The 27,003-nt window shown below is 39.1% G+C and overlaps 1 protein-coding gene across 1 annotated transcript in view; it reads left to right on the plus strand.

Moving 5' to 3' along the window:
- Positions 1-16,282: 16,282 nt before the first annotated feature.
- Positions 16,283-27,003, plus strand: part of LRRC72 (leucine rich repeat containing 72) — a 41,877-nt gene continuing 31,156 nt past the window's right edge. Inside the window, exons 1-3 of the mRNA XM_032643730.1 lie at positions 16,283-16,443; positions 22,138-22,211; positions 26,706-26,775. Coding sequence (XP_032499621.1) covers positions 16,351-16,443; positions 22,138-22,211; positions 26,706-26,775 — 237 coding nt within the window. The 5' untranslated portion in view covers positions 16,283-16,350. The remainder of the gene's footprint in view (positions 16,444-22,137; positions 22,212-26,705; positions 26,776-27,003) is intronic.

Genomic DNA, 27,003 nt, shown 5'->3' on the forward strand with positions numbered 1-27,003 from the left:
AAAATAAATTAACATGTCATCTAGACTAAATGCAAGGAAGATGTTCATGTTGCACTTGGTGCAATGTGGCGTATAGGAAGAATGAAACCAGAAATATGTGGTATTCATAATAGACAGTCAAAGCCAGATACAATTCAAGGGGTTTACGGAGTGTATGAGGAGAAGGTGCCAAGCACTTAAGAGAAAATGAACCAGAGCTGCAGCCATGGGACATGGACCAATGGTTAGGAAAAGGAAAATAGAAAAGGCAACAGGAGACATTTACTAGTTGATTCCAGTTAATTCCAGTGGAAGGAACACTGTACAAAGCCTGGTCAATATTTGCCAAATTGTGCTGTGCAAGTATAACCTGACACCTGATTGCTCACAGGTCCTAATAAAAATGCTTCGTTTTGTTTTCCTTTAAACACATTGTATTAGTCTGTATAAGCTGACCTATGCTGCAGTAACAAATAATGTCTCCCCTACAAAATCTCAAAGGATCAATACCACAAAATGTCTCAGTCACACACCATGTCCATTAGGAGGAGGTAGAAGTCATTCAGGAGCCCAGACGGATGAAGCAGCCACCTTCGCAGATGTTGCCATCCTCATGTCAGACCAAAAGAAATGTCATGGAAAATCTTGCACTGGCATTTAAATGCTCCCATTCAGAAGTGACCCAAATTATTTCTATTTATAACTCACTGGCTATAACTAGTCACCTGGCCCCATGCAATGAGAAGGGATCAAGGAAGTGTAATCTAACCATGTGCTGAGAAGAGCAGAGGACCAGAAATATGACAAGCAGTTCAAATGGTACCACCATCTTCATGGTGAAACAGTCAACCTTTTCTTGTTTTTCTTGTTTCTCATGGAAACAGCTATGCATAAAGATATGTCATGTTATATAACTCAGTTGTACCCACTAAAATGTAATGAGGGAAAGAAATTTTGTTTTTATCTGATGTGTCCCTAGGGCCTAAAACAGTTCCTGTAACATGAGAGAGTTTAAACAAATATTTTTGGATAAATAAAACTCTTGTGAGAAGTAAGAATAGGCAGAGAGAGAGAGCTAAGAGTAATGTTATCATTTATCAGAGTGACTATCACTAACTTGCTATTAATTATTTCAAAATCACCAAGAAATTTCCACAGTCAAATGATTCACCAACTGTATTGAAATGATTCTGTCACCACTTTACTAAATTGCTTCAGAAGCCTTACCCCAATTAAGATCAAGTACAAATCCCATCATAGACTATGCCCAACACCACATATTTAACCACAAATAGCCAAGTCAGTCTTTAAAAAAATTTTTTTAAAGAGGATGGGCAAAGAGATGGCCTTGTCCTCTGAGATACTGATCTCAGCAAATAGAATAACATTTCATACTCCTGCACCTGCATGGGAAGTCAATCATTTATATTGATCTGGATTTTCCCTAAATTAATCTATAAATTTAGTGCAAACCATTCAAAATTCTAGTCAGGCTTTTTTCTCCATAAAATATTTCCATTTTAATTTCATGAAGTTCCTAACTTCCATAAGTCACCAAATTTCACCCAAAATGCCTTTGACATTTGCAAAACAGCTGGATTGGTTTAGGAGAATGCTTAAGACCACTGAAACTCTCTGGCGAATTTGCTAAGAAATAAAACCATATGAGGATAACCATCCTGTCATCTTGGGAGAAGCCCTGGGGCCCTGTCCTCTCCCACTCTGGGGCCACCCGCGGAGTGTAGCAATGGAGACTCTAAGCATGGGGTCGTTCCCCCTTTCCCAGACCCCGGATTCTCCCAACCTTGCTCTGGACCTTATGACCAGTTAGACGGAGCTGCCTAGAGAAGCCAGGCTGAGACTTCCCTCTGATCCTGGGCCCAGGGTCTCGGATGCGTGGGGACAGAATCTGACCATTTTACAGTTTGAGTCCAACAGGGAAGCCCAACGTTACTCATATGGTGACAAGTAACATCATATGGTGACTGGTATGAAAGTAGAAGAAGCCATCACGACAGGAGGGGTTCAAGCCTCCTGGCCTTACCCAGATGGCTCTGCGTTCTGGATGGTGGTCTTTACTCACAGTCAGAAAGAAAATGTGGCCTCTCAAATGGAGTGATACAAGGTTCAAAGGTAGCTGACAGGCAGATTAACCCTGGCCACTCACCAAATCAGGACAAGAACTGAGTCTCATTCCTGTGTTCACCCCCAGTATCAGCTGCCTTCCTGAAACATGGTGGAGGTTCCTGAACTTCCCCTGAAGGGAGTTAAACAGAAAGCAGGTCAGGATGTTCTGAGTAGACTGTTCATGACAAAGGGCTGGTTAACCACAGCAGAGGTTCCGAAAGGGACTTTTGTTTCTCTTACACACCTTTGAGCTTTTCTGTCTAGTGAGGGACCAACCATGGGCTTGAGCTCTGTCCAGCATTTATTTACCTGGCATTGGCTGCTGGTCACGGCGTGTCTTTTAACACTGAAAAGGTGAGGGACCCAGGAGAGTACACCTGGCCCAGGTATGCCTGATATCACCCTGGAGTTGGTCTGGGCAGCTGGCCTCCCGGCATGGAGCTGAGAGAGGGGAGCCCCCAGTTTCTGGCCTGTGGGATCCACCCCACTCATTGGGTAGCATGGACCTCCTAGGTGTTCCTGTCTCTCAGGTGGCCTGCTTGACCTTTCCTTTCTGAGCTGTGTTGACTCACCTCTATCCCCTGAGATTCCTCATTTCATAACCCAAATTCTGCTGTCCTCTCGTACTCCAAATTCATATCCCAATTCTGCTCTCCCAGAATGACACTGTGGACACTTTGCCTAGAATCCTTCCAGTCCTGCTTGGGGCATTTATAGGTTTATACAAACACTCGCTTTATAATCTGTAGATGGTCCTGATTCAGTTTTTACAGCAAACATTGTGTGATAAACTAAACATCTTTCCTTATTGGTAAATGTAACTCTATTGTATCATTCTTTTCAGCTGTTTAATTTCCACAGGACAGATGATTCATAAATCCTTTCCCCTCTCTGGTTATTTCTTAATTTTCTTCTAGTAAAGATAATACCACAGCCATGTATTTTTTCCTCAGGTGAGCACACACTAGGAACTATAAGGGCAAGGGAGCCAGGCTGCATGGGGTGGGTCCTGCCTGTCCCTCTTACAGCTGTGTGACCCTGGATCAGTTACTTAACTCACTGTGCCTCAGTCTTCACATCTGTAAAATGAGCCTGCTGTGGAAATCGTGCAGGTAATATAGCAACATAAAAGGTTTATTGCCACTCTAAGTTCCCTTCTAGTGACAAGAATGATGAAATTATGGTCAGGACCGATCATAAGTACCATCACATTAACTCTTAAAAGTCAACTGTTGTGTTTTAAATTCATTTCTGGCAAAACAGGGTCAGATTCTTATTTTTATATTTCCAATTGACAAATACCACTACATAGTTTTAAAAGTTAAAATGTCATTTGAAATTGCTATTCTCTGTTTCTGTAACTTGAGATACTGCTGATGAGATGGGGGAATAGTTATATATATTTTTTAATTTATGAAAACCACATTTGTTAACTGTAGGTACTATAGCAACAGTGTGCATGTACCATCAAAGCTTTCTAGTCTGACCACTCCCATTTATTTTTTCCTGCAAGTGGAAAAATCTCATAGCTTTTTTTTTTTTACTTTGTACATTGCTGTTTTCCATATCAACTTGCTTCTTTAAATAGACTGCTATAAAAATTACATCTGAGCAAGGTTTTAACTCTTGTTGGAACAGACCGTTGCTGGGTAAGCAGTCTCAGTGGCGTGACAGAGCACACGGGTGTCAGAGCCTGGGCTGGGTGAAGAACCCGTCGATGCATGGAGTGGGCCCATACTGAGGATTCAGAGCCTCTGCTCATTGTCGGAGAAGCCCCACGGGGTGGTAGGTGGGTGCAGTATCAGAGTTCAGGCCAGGGAAGAAGCATGTCCTTGTGGAAGGAGGAGCCCAGTGGGTGATGTAGGAGTTCAGCAATGATTGACTGTCTACCAATGATAGCAATACCACTCCCCTTGCCAATGTTTAGGAGGGCATGTGATGCCATTCTGGCCCAGGATACCTGAAGGGAAGCATTCAGGGAAAGAAAGACTCCCTAAAAGGTTTTCACTCTTGGAAGGTGAAAATGGAAAGCCGCCCCTCTTATTTCTCTCAATAGTGGCATGTCAAACTGTGAAACCTGGAACTGCTACTGCTGACCTGTGTTGGGGGGAGGCAACCTGAAAAGAAAGTTGCCTTAGAGGAGTGTAGCCTTTAAAACCACCAGAGTTCTGGAGCCCCGTTCCTGACTGTATGGAGCCCAGAACTGATTTCCTTTGGACTTCTTGTTAGGGAGGCAAGGCATTTCTTTACTGTTGAAACAAGTAGAGCCTAGTGTCCTGATACTATAATGAAAGACATCCTCACTGATAACTACACCTTTCCTCCAAGGTTAGCACCTATCACTGTCAACGAGTCTGCTAGTGGCTCTGCGCACGACAAACCAGAAGGACTTGGAAGCAACAACCAGGATCATTTATAGATAAACAATATAAGATCCAGGGCTTAGAAGCTGCCCTGGGAAAAAGCCACAGCCAGACTTTATGATTTTCCAATGGGTCTCATGTGGATCTCCAGACAAGAGCCTTGGGGTCATTCCACCAGTTAAATGAAGCTTCTTAAATGTTCCTAATTAATACAAAGTGTGAACTTGTTATGTTACCATAGCTACCTACAGTTTGGGTGTGAGCCATATCTAAGTTACAAAATAAAGTTAATAAAAAATAGTTTATTCAAACAAGAATCGTACAAGAAAAAATGTGTCAAGAGGGAACAAAATAGCTGTAGGGTAAGAAGTTAAGATATGGAAGCTAGACTTTCTTAGCAAAGAAACTGTCAAGTTTACCAATCCAATAATATTCTTGGTAACTTCTCTTGTCAAAGGACTTCTGATGGAATTCCTGAACTTATACAGAAAACAGAACCAAAAAATAGCAAGAGATCATATCAAAGAACTGAATAATTTTGATAGTAGAAGTCACTTTCAGCATTGGCCACACCAAGATAAACAGTTATGGGAGTGCACTTGTAATACTTTGAGTCATTAATTTGTAAATGACAAGGATCGGAAGTAAGGGATTTTCTTCACCCCAAAGACATCCTAGTTGCTAAAGCTATGATACAAATATAACAAAAGTCAACAAAAGGAAGTTGAAAAGGAATGTATGTAATCACACCAAAGGCAGGATGCATGACATTTTCCACCAACTAACATTACTATAGGTAGATGGATTAACTACTTATACAATCTGACTTAGAAAATATAGAAAAGATTATTTAAAATAATGTCATATAAAGGGCTTGGTTGACTTCCTTTGTCGAATGGTATTCACACTTTAGTGACAGTATTTAAAAAGTTGATTAGTAAAGGTAGGAATGCAGTAAAATATTTTTAGACCACCTACATCTAGCATACATTAAATTACACAACACATTCTTTTTAGTAAATGCTCTTTTTATAACATTCATTCCAGTTACTGATAGAAACTGCAAACAGGGTTATGATATTTAACTAATTCACAAAATGCAGCTGTACTTCAAACTCTTGACAGCTGTCCAATAGTTTTAATGTAAATTTATATATAGAGAGGGAGAGAACAGGAATTATTTCAAATTTTTCTTATTAGTTCCTAATTTGGGGGACGGGTGGGGCAGGTAGATCAATAGACGCAAACTCTGGGCAAGTGTTGCAATAAAAATTAGAGTCAGTGTCGGCAGGATGTAGATCCAAGAAACAACAGGTATATGTGAAAATGCCATGATATTATGCGGTACACACTCAAGATAACATTACCACATCAACTAACTTGGTCACACTCTTGATTTAACCTAGAGAAATCTAATGCAAACCAGCTTAAACCAAAAAGAAAGTATACGTTGACCCATGTAACCAAACTGCAGTGGAAGCACGCATGGAGCAAGCTAGAACCAAGAACTCAAATGCCATTAGACTTGATCTTCTCTTGCTCTGTGTGTTAGTTTTATTTTCCTCTACTGTAGCTCCAGTTTCTATATGGAAAGAAACATGGCTGATGGCAGTCTCTAGGCTCATACAGTAATAGCTTAAAGATAGTGAAAAGATTCTAGAGAAGGATTCTGATTGGCCTGGCTTGTGTGATTGACCAATAATTGTGGCTAGAGTTGTGAGGTCTGGATAAGCTTAAATCCCCACCTTTAGACCAAAAACTGTGGCAGAATAAAAACCATATGATCATCTCAATAGATGCAGAAAAAGCTTTTGACAAAATTCAACATCCATTTATGATAAAAACTCTCCAGAAAGTGGGCATAGAGGGAACCTACCTCAACATAATAAAGGCCATATACAACAAACCCACAGCAAACATCATTCTCAATGGTGAAAAACTGAAAGCATTTCCTCTAAGATCAGGAACAAGACAAAGATGTCCACTCTCACCACTATTATTCAACATAGTTTTGGAAGTCCTAGCCACAGCAATCAGAGAAGAAAAAGAAATAAAAGGAATACAAATTAGAGAAGAAGAAGTAAAACTGTCATTGTTTGTAGATGACATGATACTACACATAGGGAATCCTAAAGATGCCACCAGAAAACTACTAGAGCTAATCAATGAATTTGGTAAAGTTGCAGGATACAAAATTAATGCACAGAAATCTCTTGCACTCCTATACACTAACAATGAAATATCAGAAAGAGAAATTAAGGAAACAATCCCATTCACCATTGCAACGAAAAGAATAAAATACCTAGGAATAAACCTACCTAAGGAGACAGAAGATGAGTATGCAGAAAACTATAAGACACTGATGAAAGAAATCAAAGATGATATAAACAGATGGAGAGATATACCATGTTCTGGGATTAGAAGAATTAATATTGTGAAAATGACTATACTACCCAAAGCAATCTACAGATTAAATGCAATCCCTATCAAATTACCAATGGCATTTTTTATAGAACTAGAAGAAAAAATCTTAAAATTTGTATGGAGACACAAAAGACCCCGATTAGCCAAAGCAGTCTTGAGGGAAAAAAACGGAGCTTGAGGAATCAGACTCCCTGACTTCAGACTATACTACAAAGCTACAGTAATCAAGACAATATGGTACTGGCACAAAAACAGAAATATAGATCAATGGAACAGGATAGAAAGCCAGAGATAAACCCACGTACTTATGGTCAACTAATCTATGACAAAGGAGGCAAGGATATACCATGGAGAAAAGCCAGTCTCTTCAATAAGTGGTGCTGGGAAAACTGGAGAGCTACATGGAAAAGAATGAAATTAGAACACTCCCTAACACCATACACAAAAATAAACTCAAAATGGATTAGAGACCTAAATGTAAGACCACACACTATAAAATTCTTAGAGGAAAACATAGGAAGAACACTCTTTGACATAAATCACAGCAAGATCTTTTTTGATCCACCTACTAGAGTAATGGAAATAAAAACAAAAATTAAAAAATGGAACCTAATGAAACTTAAAAGTTTTGCAAAGCAAAGGAAACTACAAACAAGATGAAAAGACAACCCTCAGAATGAGAGAAAATATTTGCAAATGGATCAATGGACAAAGGATTAATCTCCAAAATATATAAACAGCTCATGCAGCTCAATATTAAAAGAACAAACAGAGAACGGGGGGGCGATGGGGGACAGCACCACACCTGCTGTGACTGGATACACTTCAGGTGCTGCATTCATACAAAGCAGCTGGCCAAAACCCAGGTGGTGCCATGGGGGATAGCACCATCCATATTTAGAGAGGAACCTCTACTCTCAGTAAGAACACTGGTGCCCCCAAGTCAGGACACCCCTCTGACTTAGAGGAGGCAGCATTGTGTTTGGAGGCTCCTGGTCAGGGCAGCTGTGCCTGTGCTCATCTGAGTCTGGCAGCCTCATAACCAGCCCAGGACTTCATGGGAGCCATCAGCTAATTCCTTTCTTCTATGAAGAAACTCAACAAATGAAGAGCAGATCTTATTCTGCAAACTGTGAGCTTTGCAATGGACTTTGCGTCACTAGAAAGTGGCTCAGCCCCTTTAAGTGAAACTTAACCTCCTCTCTTCCTACATCAAGCCGGAGGACCACACCTCAGGGGTGTGCCGGAGTGTGTGTGTGTTTGTGTTGGAGGGTGAGGAGCATATGAGCCCAGTTCAGAAATTACATCAGACTTGAGAAGTTCCGGTTACGAGAATGGAAGAGAGCTGCATGTATCATCCACTGTGCCATCCCTCGCTTGACTGTTAACTTGGCCGACCCAAGCTCCTGGCCAGTTTTCCCTAGACTTGGAAATGTCAGGATGCCCACAGCTGTTTTCAGATGCGTCCTCTCCCCCTATGCATTTGCCTCAATGGTCCCTTCTCTTTCCCAGATTTATGTACATATATATATATATATATATATATATATGTATGTATGTATATATGTCAAGAAAATCTTTTTCGTATTAAAACAAAAAAAACACTATCTCCATTTCTGAGTGTCGGGAATCTGGGTGTGCCTCAACTAGGTGACTCTGGCTGAGTCTCCCACAAGGCTGCAGGGCTGTGGCCATCTCAAGGCTCCTTTGGGGGGACCTACTTCCAAGCTGGCTCACATGACCATTGCAGGCTTCAGGTCCTCTCTGACTGTTGGCCAGAGACATCAGTACCTTGCCATATGGGCCTCCCCATAGGTCAGCTCACAACACGGCAGCTGGTTTACCGGAGTGGGCCAGAGAACAAGAGAGGGTGCCCCAGACAGAAGCCACAGTCTTTTTGTAAGCTGCTCTCAGAAGTGATTGATAGCCCATGCTTCTGCTGTATTCCATTCATTAGAAGTGAGACCAAAGTCCAGCCCACTTGCAAGGAGAGAGGATTAATAATACAGGATATGAAAACCAGTGGGGATCACTGGGGACATTGTACAGTTTGCCTGCTATATGTGTGTGTGTGTGCATGTGTACATGTATATGAGTATATACATACATGCACGCACACACATGTGTTTATATGTGTATGCACACATATATACACACATATGTACAAACGTATACATACCCACACATTTATATATAGAGAGAATTTATGCTTGAAATGCCTGATTGTTACATCATATGTGTGAAAAAATTCAGCATTCTTAATAGCACTAACAAGACTTCTCTGCTAGCTCAAGATAAACCATCAATAACTCATCAAGCCTAAACTGAGCAAAGTGAGGGAAGGCTTAGTAATTTCAATGACCTCACACAATGAAGTCCTATAATGGAAACTAATATTTGTGACTTGTATGACTTTTCCACCCAGTACCACCTCTAATTTCAGGCAAGGGGGCTTCTGACCTAGGCTCTGTGACTTAGAGGGCCCTGCTCAGTTCTTCCACTGGACTCTTTCCCTACCACTCCCACCCACTCCACTGTGGGAAAAGTGGATGAACCCACCTGGAGTTCTTGTCCCCTCATCTTTTTCACACTGTATACCTAGGACCCTGATGGACATGTGATTCCCTAGGTGCAAGGGATAGTCAAAGGATAGCTATTTGGTGAGATAGAGCTTAGACATGGGGTTCTTGGGAGAAGATGTGAAATCACACTGAAGCAAACTCAGGTTTGGAATTGAAAATTTATTATTTGGTTAAGCTGGGGTTATATATACAAAGAAAAGGACACTCATGTATGATTCATTAATATCATCAAGGGATTTCAGCTAATGGAATATTAACCCAAGCGCACAAAAGCATTTAATACAGCATTGTTTATCATAGCAAAAAACTGGACAATGTAAATGTCCATCAATAGAGTAATTAGTAAATAAACCATAAAATACGTTGCGGTGGAACATGATACAACAATTTAATTCAGTAGCTGACTTTAAAAGATGGAGGTTTGGGCTTCCCTGGTGGCGCAGTGGTTGAGAGTCTGCCTGCCAATGCAGGGGACACGGGTTTAAGCCCTGGTCTGGGAAGATCCCACGTGCCACGGAGCAGCTGGGCCCGTGAGCTACAAATACTGAGCTCTGCGCGTCTGGAGCCTGTGCTCCGCAGCAAGAGAGGCCGCGACAGTGAGAGGCCCGCGCACCGCGATGAAGAGTGGCCCCCGCTTGCCACAACTAGAGAAAGCCCTCGCACAGAAACGAAGACCCAACACAGCCAAAAATAAATAAATGAATAAATAAATTTAAAAAAAAAAAAAAAAAAAAAAAAAGATGGAGGTTCATGAGACGGTAAGGAGAAATATAAAAGCTGAAAAACACATTACATGGATGCATTCCATTAAAAAACAACAAGAACAAAACCAAAAACCTGCACAAGCAGAAGAAAAAGCTAGCCAGCCGCAGTGTGACAGATGCTGGCAGAAAATAGAGACTTTTGGGTCAGAGACTAAGGACAGTTTATTACTCACAGTAACAGCATAGCCAGAGTTTGGATATTTGCACTAATTCCCTTAGCCACAATTCCTAGTCCAGGTGATGTGGCCACATACAGTGGCTTGTGTTATAGGAGAGGAACTCTGAGCTTAGGGAACCCAAATCTTTTATATTGGGTAGTAAGCCCGCCTGACCTTATCGTTATTATAAAGGAGGGAGACATGATCTTTATGATGCTGCACAGTAACAAACAAAACACCCACCCTTTGCTCTGGAGGTAGACACTGTCTCTATCTCCCAAGGCTGTTCACTGTACAAATATCCTTTACAATGCTTTACAATGTGGTCCTGAACAGAGGCAGTCAGTGCCTGTTCTCATAAGATGTGCAGTAACGTGAAAGACTCATGTAGAATTCCAAGAATTCCCAACGTTCTATTGTACTTTTCATTTTGGAAAATCTGGAAACACACAGAATACTGTAGCTGTCAATTAAAATGGTATGTTATTTTACCTAAAGGTGTAACAGTGAAAATGTTGATGCTCTGGTCATTATATAACATAAAAAGATATATCTTTTTATACATATAAGAATGTGATTTGATTGTAACTGATATATGACTCATTCTATGCTTATTCTACACAGTAGAAATGGGTGATAATGATTATTTTATTTCATAAATATTTTTTACTCACGTAGAAAAATAACATCCAGACTGGAATTATTCAAGACAAAATTAAGAAGAGAATTAAAAAAAAATTATTTAGCTTTAATGATAGCCATTACATGCATAATTTTTTCTTACACTTTTTTTTTTTAACTAGAAAATTGTTCTTGAAAAACAATTACATGTCAACAACTCCATAAGAATCTTTTACTCTGTGAACAATACATACTACCTGTCTGGGAGAGTGTAATTAAATAATGGATTTTTTGAGCTAAACTTCCAACTCCTTCATTTTACCGTTGAAGACACAGGCTCAGAGCCATTAAGTGCCTTGAAGGTGGCCAACAACTAGTTAACGTCAGAGCTGAAACTAAATCCCACATGCCCTGACTTGGAGTGCAAGGCTCTTTTTTCTTATCCAAATCCACATACGTGGTATGATACAGCTTTCAAACTGGGTTATGCATACGCCTGCAGGCAATGGCAGCATGCCAGGGAGGTAAAGCCACAGGGTAAACACAGGGTGTCTTGCTTCAATGTAAATATTACTCAAAGATTTGAGAGGGGTTAGGGGGAGCCACTTTATTTTTATATTAAAACAAGATTGATTATAAAGGAGAATGTACATTTTACACAAATTTTTAAAATTTCAGGCTGGATTGCTCAGCTATAATCCCACCAAATGGAGGTAAAAGTTCTCTCTGCTCAGTCTGCTAGGGATACTTCTTTTGTAAATCAGCAATGTGAGGACGTCTAGGGAGAACCTTTTATCCAAGAAGTGTCTTCACTAACGCCCAGCTTTCACATTCCATTTTAAATTTCCATTATTTTATTCCTTGTGATCACTTAAATTGTAAATTTTTCTTGAAGAGGGAACACATGAAGACCTTATAATAAATGAGTTTCTGAGTTCCTTTCCTAAGAACAGAGCTGTTCTTTTTAAAATTTATTTTCCTCTTCTTAATCGGTATAAGGTAAAAAGATTAAAAAATTAATCAACAATATAATCTTTAAATGTGATTCTAATAGAAATTAACTTGTTAGTAGTTTACTTCTGTAAGATGCTCTCTGAAAGTATTTGTTTTTAATTGAACTGTTATTTTTCTTTTTACATCTTTATTAGAGTATAATTGCTTTACAATGGTGTGTGTTTTTTTTTTTTAACATCTTTATTGGGGTATAATTGCTTTACAATGGTGTGTTAGTTTCTGCTTTATAACAAAGTGAATCAGTTATACATATACATATGTTCCCATGTCTCTTCCCTCTTGCGTCTCCCTCCCTCCCACCCTCCCTATCCCACCCCTCTAGTTGGTCACAAAGCACCGAGCTGATCTCCCTGTGCTATGCGGCTGCTTCTCACTAGCTGTTTACCTTACGTTTGGTAGTGTATATATGTCCATGCCTCTCTCTGGCTTTGTCACAGCTTACCCTTCCCCCTCCCCACATCCTCAAGTCCATTCTCTAGTAGGTCTGTGTCTTTATTCCTGTCTTACCCCTAGGTTCTTCATGACATTTTTTTCCTTAAATTCCATATATATGTGTTAGCATACGGTATTTGTATTTCTCTTTCTGACTTACTTCACTCTGTATGACAGACTCTAGGTCTATCCACCTCATTACAGATAGCTCAATTTCGTTTCTTTTTATGGCTGAGTAATATTCCATTGTATATATGTGCCACATCTTCTTTATCCATTCATCTGATGATGGACACTTAGGTTGTTTCCATCTCTGGCCTATTGTAAGTAGAGCTGCAATGAACATTTTGGTACATGACTCTTTTTGAATTATGGTTTTCTCAGGGTATATGCCCAGTAGTGGGATTGCTGGGTCATATGGTAGTTCTATTTGTAGTTTTTTAAGGAACCTCCATACTGTTCTCCATAGTGACTGTACCAATTCACATTCCCACCAGCAGTGCAAGAGTGTTCCCGTTTCTCCACACCCTCTTCAGCATTTATTGTTTCTAGATTTTTTGATGATGGCCATTCTGACTGGTGTGAGATGATATCTCATTGTAGTTTTGATTTTCATTTCTGTAATGATTAATGATGTTGAGCATTCTTTCATGTATTTGTTGGCAGTCTGTATATCTTCTTTGGAGAAATGTCTATTTAGGTCTTCTGCCCATTTTTGGATTGGGTTGTTTGTTTTTTTGTTATTGAGCTGCATGAGCTGCTTGTAAATTTTGGAGATTAATCCTTTGTCAGTTGCTTCATTTGCAAATATTTTCTCCCATTCTGAGGGTTGTGTTTTGGTCTTGTTTACGGTTTCCTTTGCTGTGCAAAAGCTTTGAAGTTTCATTAGGTCCCATTTGTTTCTTTTTGTTTTTATTTCCATTTCTCTAGGAGGTGGGTCAAAAAGGATCTTGCTGTGATTTATGTCATAGAGTGTTCTGCCTATGTTTTCCTCTAAGAGTTTGATAGTTTCTGGCCTTACATTTAGGTCTTTAATCCATTTTGAGCTTATTTTTGTGTATGGTGTTAGGGAGTGATCTAATCTCATACTTTTACATGTAGCTGTCCAGTTTTCCCAGCACCACTTACTGAAGAGGCTGTCCTTTCTCCACTGTACATTCCTGCCTCCTTTATCAAAGATAAGATGACCATATGTGCATGGGTTTATCTCTGGGCTTTCTATCCTGTTCCATTGATCTATATTTCTGTTTTTGTGCCAGTACCATACTGTCTTGACTACTGTAGCTTTGTAGTATAGTCTGAAGTCAGGGAGCTTGATTCCTCCAGCTCCGTTTTTCTTTCTCAAGATTGCTTTGGTTATTCAGGGTCTTTTGTGTTTCCATACAAATTGTGAAATTTTTTGTTCTAGTTCTGTGAAAAATGCCAGTGGTAGTTTCATAGGGATTGCATTGAATCTGTAGATTGCTTTGGGTAGTGGAGTCATTTTCACAATGTTGATTCTTCCAATGCAAGAACATGGTATATCTCTCCATCTATTTGTATCATCTTTAATTTCTTTCATCAATGTCTTATAATTTTCTGCATACAGGTCTTTTGTCTCCTTAGGTAGGTTTATTCCTAGATAGTTTATTCTTTTTGTTGCAATGGTAAATGGGAGTGTTTTCTTGATTTCACTTTCAGATTTTTCATCATTAGTGTGTAGGAATGCCAGAGATTTCTGTGCATTAATTTTGTATCCTGCTACTTTACCAAATTCATTGATTAGCTCTAGGAGATTTTTGTAGCATCTTTAGGATTCTCTATGTATAGTATCATGTCATCTGCAAACAGTGACAGCTTTATTTCTTTTCCGATTTGGATTCCTTTTATTTCCTTTTCTTCTCTGATTGCTTGCATATGGTTCTAAAACTGACCTTTGTGTAATGTACAAAATTGACCAAGTAGTATGCATTTCCATTTTTCCATGTAGAATATTCATGAATGATATCTGAAATGTTGTAACACATATTAACAGCAAATGTGGGAGACAAGAGGCTAGTAAATTATTTTATACCTTTTCTCAGTGGACCATTCTTCTCATCTGATTTTTATTTCTGGGATAAAAGCTATTTAAATAATAGTTTTCAGATGATTACTCTCTCAGTGATAACTGGGAAGACTTTTACCCACCCACCTACCCCAAAAGGCTCAAATAATTTTTAGAAGTACTAAAAATAGTGTGTTTGATTTGAGGAATAATGATATTACATAGTTTCAAAGTATCTCCCCACAAGAAACCTATACATTACAAAGATAAAATAGTAACTTTACTATTTGACTGGAGAAACGTGGCAGGTATGACCTTAATTGAATAATCAAATGTAATACTACCAGTAACGGGATTAATTGACAGCAACTGCCTCTGAAGTGATGCACTGAAAAGCACTCAACATCACCTCTGCAGTATCCCAGCAAAAAGTCCATAACCTGGATCTAGTCACGAGGAGACATCAAACCCAAACTGAGAGCCGTGCTACAAAATAACTGGCTTGTACTCCTAAAAATTGTCAAGGTCATGAAATATAAAGACAGACTCAGAAACTGCTCCAGATTAAAGGAAACTAAAGAGAGACAAGATGAAATGCAATGCATGATCTTGGATTTTTTTTTTTTTGCTACCAAGTACATTATTGAAATAATCAGAGATATGAATAAGTTCTGTAGATTATATAATAGTATTATAGCAATATTAATTTCTGATTTCAATAATGGACTGTTTTTAAAAGAGAATTCCTTGCTTTTGGGGAAACACACTGAAGAATTTAGGTGTAAAAAGGCAATATATCCACAAATTACTTTTAAATGAGAGAGAGAGAGCAAGAAAAAAAAATGTAGTAATATATTTACATTTGGAATCTTGGTGATGGGTATTCAGGAATTCTTGTATTATTCTTGCAGCTTTTCTGCAATCCTGAAATTATGTCAAAGTAAAATATTTCTTTTTTTCAAAAAAAAAGTGTGTTTGATTTCTTCACTGAGACTTTTTTAAACGCCCTATTCCAATACCAGCATTTTTTAATGCAAGTAGCTTGATGCATTTCAAAAAATTACATTTAATTCCTAGATTTCAAGTTCAAATTTGGAGCCAAGAAACCAACCCATTCAGTTGAATCAACATTTATTAAATGCAGTGTGTTAGGTCCTGGCAAAAAACAGTGATGGCACAGACAGAATCCTGCCTCCGAAGTTTCCCAAACTAGAGGAGAACCAAACTCATAAATAAGATCATAAGATAGTCTTGAAGTCTTCAAGATTGGAGGAGACTGGCCAAATAGTGACTCAACTTAGCAAAATAAACCTTAATGCAATGTTTTTAGAAAATCAAAATTAATGCAAGACATACATGACGAACAAAATGTCAAATTTTCAAATAAAGAGAGGATCAGCAGTATTGATTGTTTTTTCCTTTTGCCTTAAGCTCCACTAGGACTCTGTTAGGCACTGCTTCACCCCTACCCTCCGGGACGGCCAGTGTTTTCCAGACCCATCTAATTTTCAGAAACGTAAAATTTCTGATATTTAGATCTCAATAAAATTATTATTACTCGGTGACTGCAGTTGGGGTCCTCTGACACACTTATGGTCTCTGGCATATGCTGTCTTTCCGGCATGTATGGCACGCAGTACCCGGCGCAGGGGAAACACTAGTGTATCTGAGGTACGACGCGGGGTGTTGCAGGGTCACACGCGCGAACGTCACAGAAGTCAGGATTTGGCTTCAGATCTTCCCTACTTTGGATTGGCTGTTAGTCAACAAGGTTCTGGTAACTGTTGGCAACCGTCAGAACAATCAGCCGCAGGCCAGGCTGGGTTGATCATACGTGCTGCTGAGTCCCCCTGTGTCCTGATGACTGGGTACCTCGAACAGCTGCCCTGTGCCTTCCAACACACGACAAGCCAAGCGAAGGCGGCAGATGCCGCCCTGGAAATCAGCCGTAGAGTAAGCATCGCCCCGTTCCCCAGATCACGGAGCATTTCGGGGCGGGGGCAGGGGCGGGGGCGGTGAGGAGGGGGCCTGTCAGATGCCCTAGTCTTCTGGAAGCCACCCCTGGGATCCAGGGTGGAGGGATGGAGCAACGGCGGACCTCAGCCAAACCCTCCACTGGGGCTAGAGGCCTGTAATCACCTGGGTGGGGGTTGGGGACTGCCCCTGATCCACACTAACTGATATATACTGACTTTTTCCCACTTAATATCTCCTGAATATATAATTATGGCAGTTTAGAGATTAGGTAATAAGGCCATAAATTTGGAGTCTTGACTCTCCAAAGGAGATATATATATACACATATATATAACACTGAAATGTTTCCCTAAAGTGCAGATCGACACACCGGGGAGGAAAAGTTCTTTGAGGGACAATACAAGCAGAGTTGAGGGCAGTTAAGATAATGGCTAAAAGAATATTTGAGTGGAAAAAAAATGTCAAAATTGTGTTATGCCACTTAGGACCTAGCAAGGTGTTCTTGAGTTCTCACACTTGTCTAGAAAGGCTGGGGGCTATGATGATTAATCAAGGCTGAAAGTTCTGTAATGAACTGAAAACTTCACACTAAATCTTAACTAACTTGTGGTGCCTGTGTATTGCATGTAGGTATAGGAATTTATCTATCATTAGTTTTTAATACAGTCTTGATTCTTCTAGGATTTAATAATCCCACAATTTTCAAACATTCTTCTCCTTTATCCAGATTCCAAGGCATCTGCCGTGGAAGAAGTTGCTTTTATTCTTTCCATGCTAGAACTGTCTACACCGAAGTTCTGTGTTGGATTGTTTTTATTTTCCTGTTTTGTCAATCCCTTAATTTGAAAGCTAACATTTCGTCCTCATCAGGTTGCTGAAATTTTTTTTTTTTTTTTTTTTTGCGGTACGCGAGCCTCTCACTGTTGTGGCCTCTCCCGTTGCGGAGCACAGGCTCCGGACGCGCAGGCTCAGCGGCCATGGCTCACGGGCCCAGCCGCTCTGCGGCATGTGGGATCTTCCCGGACCGGGGCATGAACCCGTGTCCCCTGCATTGGCAGGTGGACTCTCAACCACTGCGCCACCAGGGAAACCCCTGAATACCTTTTCTGAGTGGTATCCTCTACCACCCTATGCAACACTGCAGATTCAAATTCTACCTTCTTGAAATCCTCCCTCTCAGCTCCCACTGTCTTTTTGTTTCTCTTCCTCACTTTATAAAAATCCCCGTCTTTCTCCTTTTCCATCTTGGTTCTCTCCTCCTCTTTCTAAATATAGACACTTCACGATGATCTTACCTGGGTCCCGCTCTCTCCTCTGTGCTGGCCGACTGGCCAGTCTGTACACACCCACCCTGGAATCTCTGGTGAGATCCGTTCTCCCACTTGCAGCTTCCTGGTGGATGGCTTGACTTGTATGTTCCACCAGTGCCTCAGTTTCAGCATTTCTCAACTGCAAGCATCTTCCCTCCCAGTCACCTGTCTCATCATCATGTCATCACACAATCATCATCACCTGTGACTTCCCTTGCCCTTATTCTCTGCCTCTAGTTACTTGCCAGTTCCCATCAGTTCTCTTTGTACATCACACGTCATATCTGTTCCCTGCTTATTCTCCCTTGCTACTGTCCTGGGGCAGGCTCATCAGCTCTTGACTTGATTTTCCAGAGGCAGCCTTGCTTCCTATCTGGAGTTCTGTCTGCACCCCAGGCCATCATATATGGTGCTGCTACAGTCATCTTCCTGAGATTTAGCTTTGTCACATCTTTTTCTCCAGTTTGAAAATCCTATAATACTTCTCTATTGCCCCAGAATTGAGTGCGGTGATGAATTACCCAATAGTTATTAAGCCCATTCTTTTACAGCCCGACAAAACAAGGGCACAAAAAAAGGAGGAAAAATGATTTTGAAATAACTTGATATTGCATATTACTTAAAAGCATTGATGTAGTTGTCATGGGAAAAATCAGAACTTTATTGGAATTCCTTACACTGATTTTACCGTGCAGTTAGTATATATATTTCATGTATATGTATATATATCTCGTATAAAATTAAATTAAATTTAAATTTCAGATTACATAAAATATGTGATTTTAGGTTAGCATTCTTAGGACCTATAAAAGTTTTGTTTGAGCAGTAGGTGCACACTTCTGAGCCTAAATTTCAAAGTTAGCACAAATAATATGACCCTAATCCACCTTTTAAAATTGATTCCTCACAATTGCCTTCCCTGTGCCTTTCCCTGCAGCCAAAGGCTGTACAACCCTAACGCCCACACGTTCTTCCCCTGCTTTTTCTCCTTTGTGTACTTACTCCCCTGTGTCTAAAATGCCCATCCATCGATATCTGTGTCTCAGTTCTCCTCACTGTTTCAGACCCAGCCCAATTGTCAGTGCTGCCCTAAAATCCTCTCAAAGTTCCCAGGGTTGACAGTATTTTCTTCTTCCTCTGAATTCACCAGAGCATATTTTCCTTTTCTCTTAGCCCTTAATATTTGCAACCTTCTTTTGCAACATTGTGTATACTTCCTTCTCTTACTAATAGTTTAGTCATAGAGAGTAGGCACCTTTCCTGATTCATTGCTACATTTACTAGCTAGTCTCAGACTAAACTAGTCATAGCCTGAACTAAGACAAAGTAGTTTGTGGTTCAATAAATAGCTGAATGATCTGTTTGGACCTACGACTTCAAAAATGTTCATATTAAAGAGTGCTGTTGTGTGCAGCTGTTGTGAAAAATAGTATCGCAATTCCTTAAAAAACTAAATATATAATTACCATGTGATCCAGCAATTCCACTTCTGAATATATACTCAAACCAAGTGTAAGCAGGGACTCAGATATTTGTATACCCATGTTCATAGCAACATTATTCACAAAAGCCAAAAAGTGGAAACAACCCAAGTGTCCATTGATAGTTAAATGGAAAAACAAAATGTGGTATATACATACAATGGAATATTATTCAGCCTTAAAAAGGAAGGAAATCCTGGCGTACATCACAACATAGATGATTCTTGGAGACATTATGCTAAGGGAAATAAGCCAGTCGCAAAAAGACAAATACTGCCTGACTCCATTTATTTGAGGTACTTAGGGTAGTCAAATTTATAGATTGAAAGTAGAAGGGTGGGTGTCAGCAACAGGGGAAGAAATGAGGAGTTAGTGTATAATGGGTACGGAGTTTCATTTGAGGAAGATGAAAAACTTCTGAAAATGGATGGTGGTAATGGCTGAGCAGCAATGTGAGTGCACTTAATGCTACAAAACTGTACAGTTATAACAGTAAATTCTATATTATGTATATTTTACCACAAAAAAAAAAATAGTCCAGGGCAAGAATTCTTGCGCTTCTTTAGATGAAAGGAATATGCTGCTAGTGAAGTTGTTTGTTGTTTGGGAACTAGAACTGCTCCACCACGGATTCACTGAAAGTTGAAACTTCTTGGCACGTTTTTGGGTTCTTTGGCATTTTGACACTTTCTTGTTACCAGATTCGTATGAAGTTTTCAGTTGGAAGGAAACATGCCATGATAAAGAGCTGTGTAAATAAATAATTAATTACATCAGTGATTCACATATTATGACGATAGTTTCAATTTTCCTTTTCATGTTTTTATTTTCAAAATTTGATTTAAATCCTAAAATACTCATTCCATGGCTAAAATGTTCAAAATGTGTATTAATTTCTGATTACTAAGTTAATATGTGTTTATCATAAAATATTCAAACATTATTGAAAAGTGGATTGCTTTAAAAGTGACAATCCCTCATGATCTCAAGTGATAACTTGTTAATAATTTGGAGTGTGTGCATTTTGTGTGCATATAAATATCATTGGTAACAAAACTGCCTATGACATTTTAACTTAAAAATATATTTTGGATATCTTTATAGCTCTAGATATCCATCTGTCTACATTTTTAAGCTACTGCACAGCGTTCTATTGAGAAGTTACATTTCTTTTTTTTCGGCACGCGGGCCTCCCACTGCTGTGGTTTCTCCCGTTGCAGAGCACAGGCTCCGGACGCGCAGGCTCAGCGGCCATGGCTCAGGGGCCCAGCCGCTCCGCGGCATGTGGGATCCTCCCGGACCGCGGCACGAACCTGTGTCCCCTGCATCGGCAGGCGGACTCTCAACCACTGCGCCACCAGGGAAGCCCAGAAAGAAGTTACATTTTAATTTAACCCATATTCCAATTAATGGGGCATATTTCACAACTACAATGTATGTATGAGATGAGCAGTGGTATTCACATTTTGCATGTGTGTGTATGTACTGGTGTATTTCTGAGTGCTAGATGTGAAATTGTGGGAGTAAGTTAAAAGCAAGTTTGTAATTTTAATAGATAGCTGCAAAATTTTAATTCTAATTTGACCAGGCTTTAACATTCCAAAGACTTTGGTGAAATTGAGATTGACTGTGTACAGTAGAAGCTGATGGTTTGGATGTTAAATTAAAATTCCCAGATGTGGTTGCCTAAGACTGATCTATTGGGTTTTTCTAAGCCCCAGATTCAGCTCACTTACCATGGACACAAAAATACCCTGATGGAAATGCCTACACCTGAGCCAATAAATTCTCTAAGCCCCAAGATTCAGGTTGTGTAGCAGGGTCGCAAAGGAAGTTTGGGATATATATTAGCAGCTGCTCTCCATCCCTGGGGTATCTGCCTTTTTCACTTCTTCAGATATTTGTTCATCCCATTAAATCTAGCTCTTCTAATGTCCTCTACTAAATAATAAAACCATTGTCAAAATTTCATAAATCCCTTACTGACATTACTACCTCACCACCCACAACAAATCCCAGCTGAAATTTGGTGATTGTTTTGACTCTGGTAATTACAATGTTTGTCAGATTCCAGAAGTGCAATGATTATACTTTCCACTTTTGTTGTATCTTGTTAGCTTAACTCCCTCATTGATAAATTATAGATGGGCTTTAATTTTTCCATATCATCTTAGGCCATGTGGCCTATACATGTTATTCTGTAGTTTAGTAAAGGACCTTAAGAAGAAAGAGCAAAGCAGTTAAATAGCTGTTGTTGGATGTGTGTTTTCCAAAAATAACCTATGGGAATAAAATCGCTACTTCTCCACCAAAAATTCCCATTGTGCAAGTGTGTCAGTAACTCTTGAAACATGAATACACTGTTTCTTTGCAGAGAAAAGAAAACATTTATTCATTCATTCATTCGTCTGACATGTATTGAGAATTTACAGGGTGCCAAGCCCCTACATGATAATGTACATTATACTCTACTCCCTCCACCTCCAACCTTGATACTGTGTCTTCTGCAAATATGGAAAACCTACCAAATGTCAGTCCTTCACACTTGAAGGTATATTTACAGATATTTAAAGACCAGATTACTCTTCCTCACAGAGAATCGAATACTTGGTTTTGGTGTATATGTACACATACACATTTTTTCTCTTGATTAAAATTTGTTTACACATCTGTGCCCGAGATTAAGGATAATGAAATTCAACCACAAAAATGATTAAGTAATGTATAATTGTAGCATTGGAATTTATCAGTTTAGAGTAGTTGCCTCCATATTCACCTTTCTTTTGATCTTCTTGTAGACATTATTGTTATTGACTGTAAATGTCTCAGTATTTTTGCTCAGTGGAATGTGGCTTGACAGATTAATTATATGTTATCAGGCAGTTGAAGATCAACTAAAGATATGTGGCCACAAGAAGGATGCTGATGTCTTTGAGCTGTTTCTTTCTCAAAAGTAAGTGTGCTTTATATGTGAAATAGAAGAGCGTCATGTTATGTTTCATAGATTCAAATGTTCTCTTCCATTGTTTTCCCCTTCTGTGGATAGGCAAGTAGCACACGCTCGTTGGCATCCACAGTCTCTATTGGAGATGCAGGATCCTGAAGTGGATAAAAACAAAGATTATGGAGTCAGGCTGAGTTTGAATCCCAGTTTTATCTCTTCCAGCTGGGTGACCGTGGGTGGGTCATAAGCCTCTCTGTTAGGGTTGTCAGGTTTAGCCAATAAAAATATGGAACATCCAGTTACATGTGAATTTCAGAGAAACAAATGAATATAATTTTTTTAGTATAAGTATGTCCCACACTGCATTGGGACATTTGTTGTTTCTTTGAAGTTCACATATAACTGTGTATCCTGTGTTTTATCTGGCAAACCTACTGCCTGCATATAACAGTGCTATCTGCTTCACAGGGTTGTTGTGAAGATTAGGTGAGTTAGTAGAAGGTAGAGAAGGGTCTGGTACACAGTAAGTACTCAATCAGCATTAGTACAGTTAATGTTACTACTACTATTAGAGAATAATGGCTCATTATACCACTATACTATAATAATAACCCCTATTATACTATAATCTCTACCTAACAACCTTTATACTAATTTTACTGGTAAGTATGAAACTTCTCCCTTATATAACTTCTTTATATCGATTTCTTTGATTCCACTCCAACTCCCCAAGGTGGCAGACAGCAAAGTTGGGTTCTTCTTCTACAGAGAAATCACGGTGCCTGAGATAGAACCCAGGTGGAAGAGGAAGTATGTGTTCCGTTAGATGCTGACAGCACAGGTTTTACTAGCCCACAAGTGACACCTGTGTAGTCACAGTTAGCATTTTCATCATGATGACCGTATTCCTACTCTTCTTTCCCTTCTTCATACTTTTTGATCTCTGTGAATTCCATGTATTATTTTTAAAGATACTTAACGTATTTCTACATGTACGTAATATTCGGAACTTAGCTGCTTTTTGAAGAAAATGTCCTACTTTATCAATGAAGTTAATCACTTTATCTCTAGTGATTTGAGGAAATCCTTTATTAATAAACATATTTCTTTTGTTTTATATTAATATGTTTTAGTTTATTAGTGTGGTGAATAATATTTAAAATAATATTTATTTCTGTAATGGCCCTGAATCTCTTGGTAGTAAGGGAATATATAGCTGACAAATATAAGCTTTTTTAAAATATACATCTTAGAATGGAACAAGTATGTGGGTAATTCTGACAAACTTAAGGTCATGCTTTGAACCTTCCTATAGATCAGTTGGTTTTATAATAACAATAAATATTTTTCTTGTCTTCAAAAGATTGCATCTCTAAGCCTTTCATGATTTTAAAAACTGTACACACTTGATCACTAAGATAAGTAGATAACAATAAGAAAAGCTTTAAAACACTAGAAAAAAATAGAAATATTGATCTTCTGACAGTGGTAATTGGTGGTCTTCTCAATTAAAGGACAATACGTTTTGAATCCTAAGAATACTAAGTCATCATTTAATCCATTTGGGTACAAGAAATGTTTCACTGTCCAGATGCCAATAAACTGGGTAAACTGGGTTATTTGCCTAAGTCTTTGTTGCCCTTGGAAAATATCCTATCAGTGTTTCCTTGAGAAATCATGCAGCACATATACTGTAACAACAGAGCTGACGTATTATTGTCAGCCTGAGTCATTGCCAGCATTAGTAGTAGAATTTCCTATCATTGTCTTCCATTGGCCTCACCTTAAAATGTAACAGCTCATTATTGATTTAGGATGGGTTTATACGCAGAATAAACCCTTCTGACTTGAGTTAAATTCCCCTCAACAGTAAGCCACTTTATTACATTATCTAATAGCAGAAAGTTCAGCACCAGTACTACTAATACAAGAAAATTAATGACACTTATTTGACACAGTTGATATTTTTAAGCATTAATGTATTAAAATAACTTTCCTGGGAATTCTTGGAGAGATACTCTAAGTGGGGCTTGAGTTTCTCTGCTACCATGTAGTGATTGCTTTATTTTCCTTAGGAAATATTGAAGCTAACATAATATCATTGTTGTCCAATGCAATAGTTTAAATGTGTCAGGGTCCAAATTCCCCTCCCAGAAATTAGCTACACATCTACAGTGAAAGAGGAGAATGCATTTTGTGTGTAAATCTATTACAAGTTGCTTTGAAGAAGCCTAGAATATTTTGTTGTGCCAGGGAAGTGCTCGAAGACTAACGGTACATGTCAAAAGGACAAGGTGGGCTGCTTGAAAAGTCTTTTGTTTGGGATAATTTGAGAATAAAAAAAAAAAGTACGAAAAGATTAAGAAAAAACTACTCAAATGAGAAAGGTGGAGATGAGATGGAATGACAGAAATAAAGGGGAGGGGAAGATCTTTTTTACGGAATACCAGCTAATAAATGTAAAAAGAATGAGAGCATTAGAAAAATTACCATTTCATAATACCAAATCTACTGATTCAGGTAAAGGTTATTAATCAAAGCTAAAGCCATTAAATAGTTATTGGGGACCACTAATCTGTTCTCTGCAGATTGGCGGTTACCAGAGGGGAGAGGGATTTGGGGGTGGGGCATGATATAGGTGAACAGGATCAAGAGGTACAAACTTCCAGTTGTAAAGTAAGTCTTGGGGATGTAATGTACAGCATGACCACATGCCGTGGAGGCTGCAGAGCCTGTGCTCCGCAACGGGAGAGGCCACAACAGTGAGAGGCCCGTGTACCGCAAAAAAAAAAAATGAATAAATAAGAAAGTAAATGTTAAAGTCAACAAAGAAGAGAAGGTGACTATTCTAAATTTTAGAAGACTAAGGGGTTATACTAACTGAAAATGCAATGCATGAATGTTGATGGGATTCTGGGTTTAAACAAAGAAAAAATCTATAAAAGAAATGTAGGAGCAACAGGAACAATCTGAATATGAATAGTAGTGTATTAGATGATATCATTGAATTCAATTTTAATTTTCCTAAGAGTGATAATGGTATGGGGGTTATGCAGGACAGCGTCCTTATTTGAGGGATGCGTGTGCCGAAGTATTTACGAATCAGAGTCTGCAACTTATTTTCAAATGATTCACCAAGAAAATTATCAACCCACAAATAGATATATTGTATATATAGATAAGAGAGTGAGCATAAATGTGGCAAAATATTAAAAATTACGAAGGCATGCATTGTACTATTCCTTCAACTTAGGTTTGGAATTTTCCAATATAAAAAGTGGGCGAGAAGGGTTTCATTTGTTTAGAAATGTTGTTTGCATGACAAAAAATATGTTTTCACAAACATTTAAAAAAATTAGTCCCTCAGTGTCCCAAGGTTAAACATAATTGTGAAAGGATGTTGCTACAAGTTAGTAAATGTAATATTAATTAACATTAGTATTTTTAAAGTGTTTAGAAAAGTGCCTTGCACACAAAATGTGCTCTATAAGTGTTTAATAGAGACATATATGTGTATATACCTGGCCTGGGCTCACGATTTCTGTCCTAAGAAATAAAAGAGATCAGAATACTCCAGCCCACAGCAGTCAAAGGGCCAACTGTCGGCAGAGGCCGTGCTCTCTTTGCTGACAGCTCCTCCACCACACCCTACGTCTGCCCCTTCGCTGAGTGAGCTGCATCACCAAAGAGACTCATGACCACTGGGGCAGCTGGAGTCCTGCACAGTTCAAGAAGGATGGGTAACATTTTTGACCCCATATTTAATAAACAACAAAGGGAGAATAAAACACTTAACCCAGTCTCTGTCTCTTGGTGTCCTACAATTTCCATGTCTTAAATCCAGTTTGGCCAAGATCTGGACAACCTCAAAGTAAGGACCCTGCAGGCGCTGTTGAAGCAGGAGTCAAGGCTGTTTCCCATATTTACCTTAAGTCCCATGTCTTCTGCACTTTTCTTCCTCTGCTCTCTCCTCAGTGAAATCTTTTAAAATTAAGGTCCCCCAAAATTCAGTCATAATGAGGTATAAATTTCTACTAATGTCATAAAATTCTCTTTTAGTATTCATTTTACTAGCTGACAAAAATCTTAACCCAAGTGAATGAAGTTTTTTTTTTTTTTTTTTTTTTTTTTTTTTTTTGCGTTACGCGGGCCTCTCAATGCTGTGGCCTCTCCCGCCGCGGAGCACAGGCTCCGGACGCGCAGGCCCAGCGGCCATGGCTCACGGGCCCAGCCGCTCCGCGGCATGTGGGATCTTCCCGGACCGGGGCACGAACCCGCGTCCCCTGCATCGGCAGGCGGACTCTCAACCACTGCGCCACCAGGGAAGCCCGTGAATGAAGTTTTGAAGACGGAGTTTAGGAAGTTAGCACATATAAGAGTGCCAGTAATTTTGAAAGGACAGAGAGAGGCCTTTCCAGTTCCCCCCGAGTCATACTACATAAGCCACCTTACCCATGAATGAATTAATCATTGCTAATGTTCCCTTTTTGTTTTCCTTTCCAGGGAACTGACAGAGGTCATTGATCTTTCTAGGTTTAAAAAATTAAAATACTTATGGCTACATCATAACAAGGTAATATGATATTTGATCTTAAATGGCTCTATAATTAAATTGCTATCTTAATTTCATGTTTTTAATAGAACTGATCCTGAAAAGTATTAATACTTTATACTCCTAATTTTAATTTAGGTAAGAAACTTTATATATATGCAGGTATATTGAATAGCACGATTTGTGAAATGTTATCAGACTGGAACCTTACTTTTTTCTCCCATGTGCTTTCAAAACTGCTCAGTGGAA

This window comes from Phocoena sinus, chromosome 9 (assembly GCF_008692025.1).
Source record: "Phocoena sinus isolate mPhoSin1 chromosome 9, mPhoSin1.pri, whole genome shotgun sequence".
Lineage (NCBI taxonomy): Eukaryota > Metazoa > Chordata > Mammalia > Artiodactyla > Phocoenidae > Phocoena > Phocoena sinus.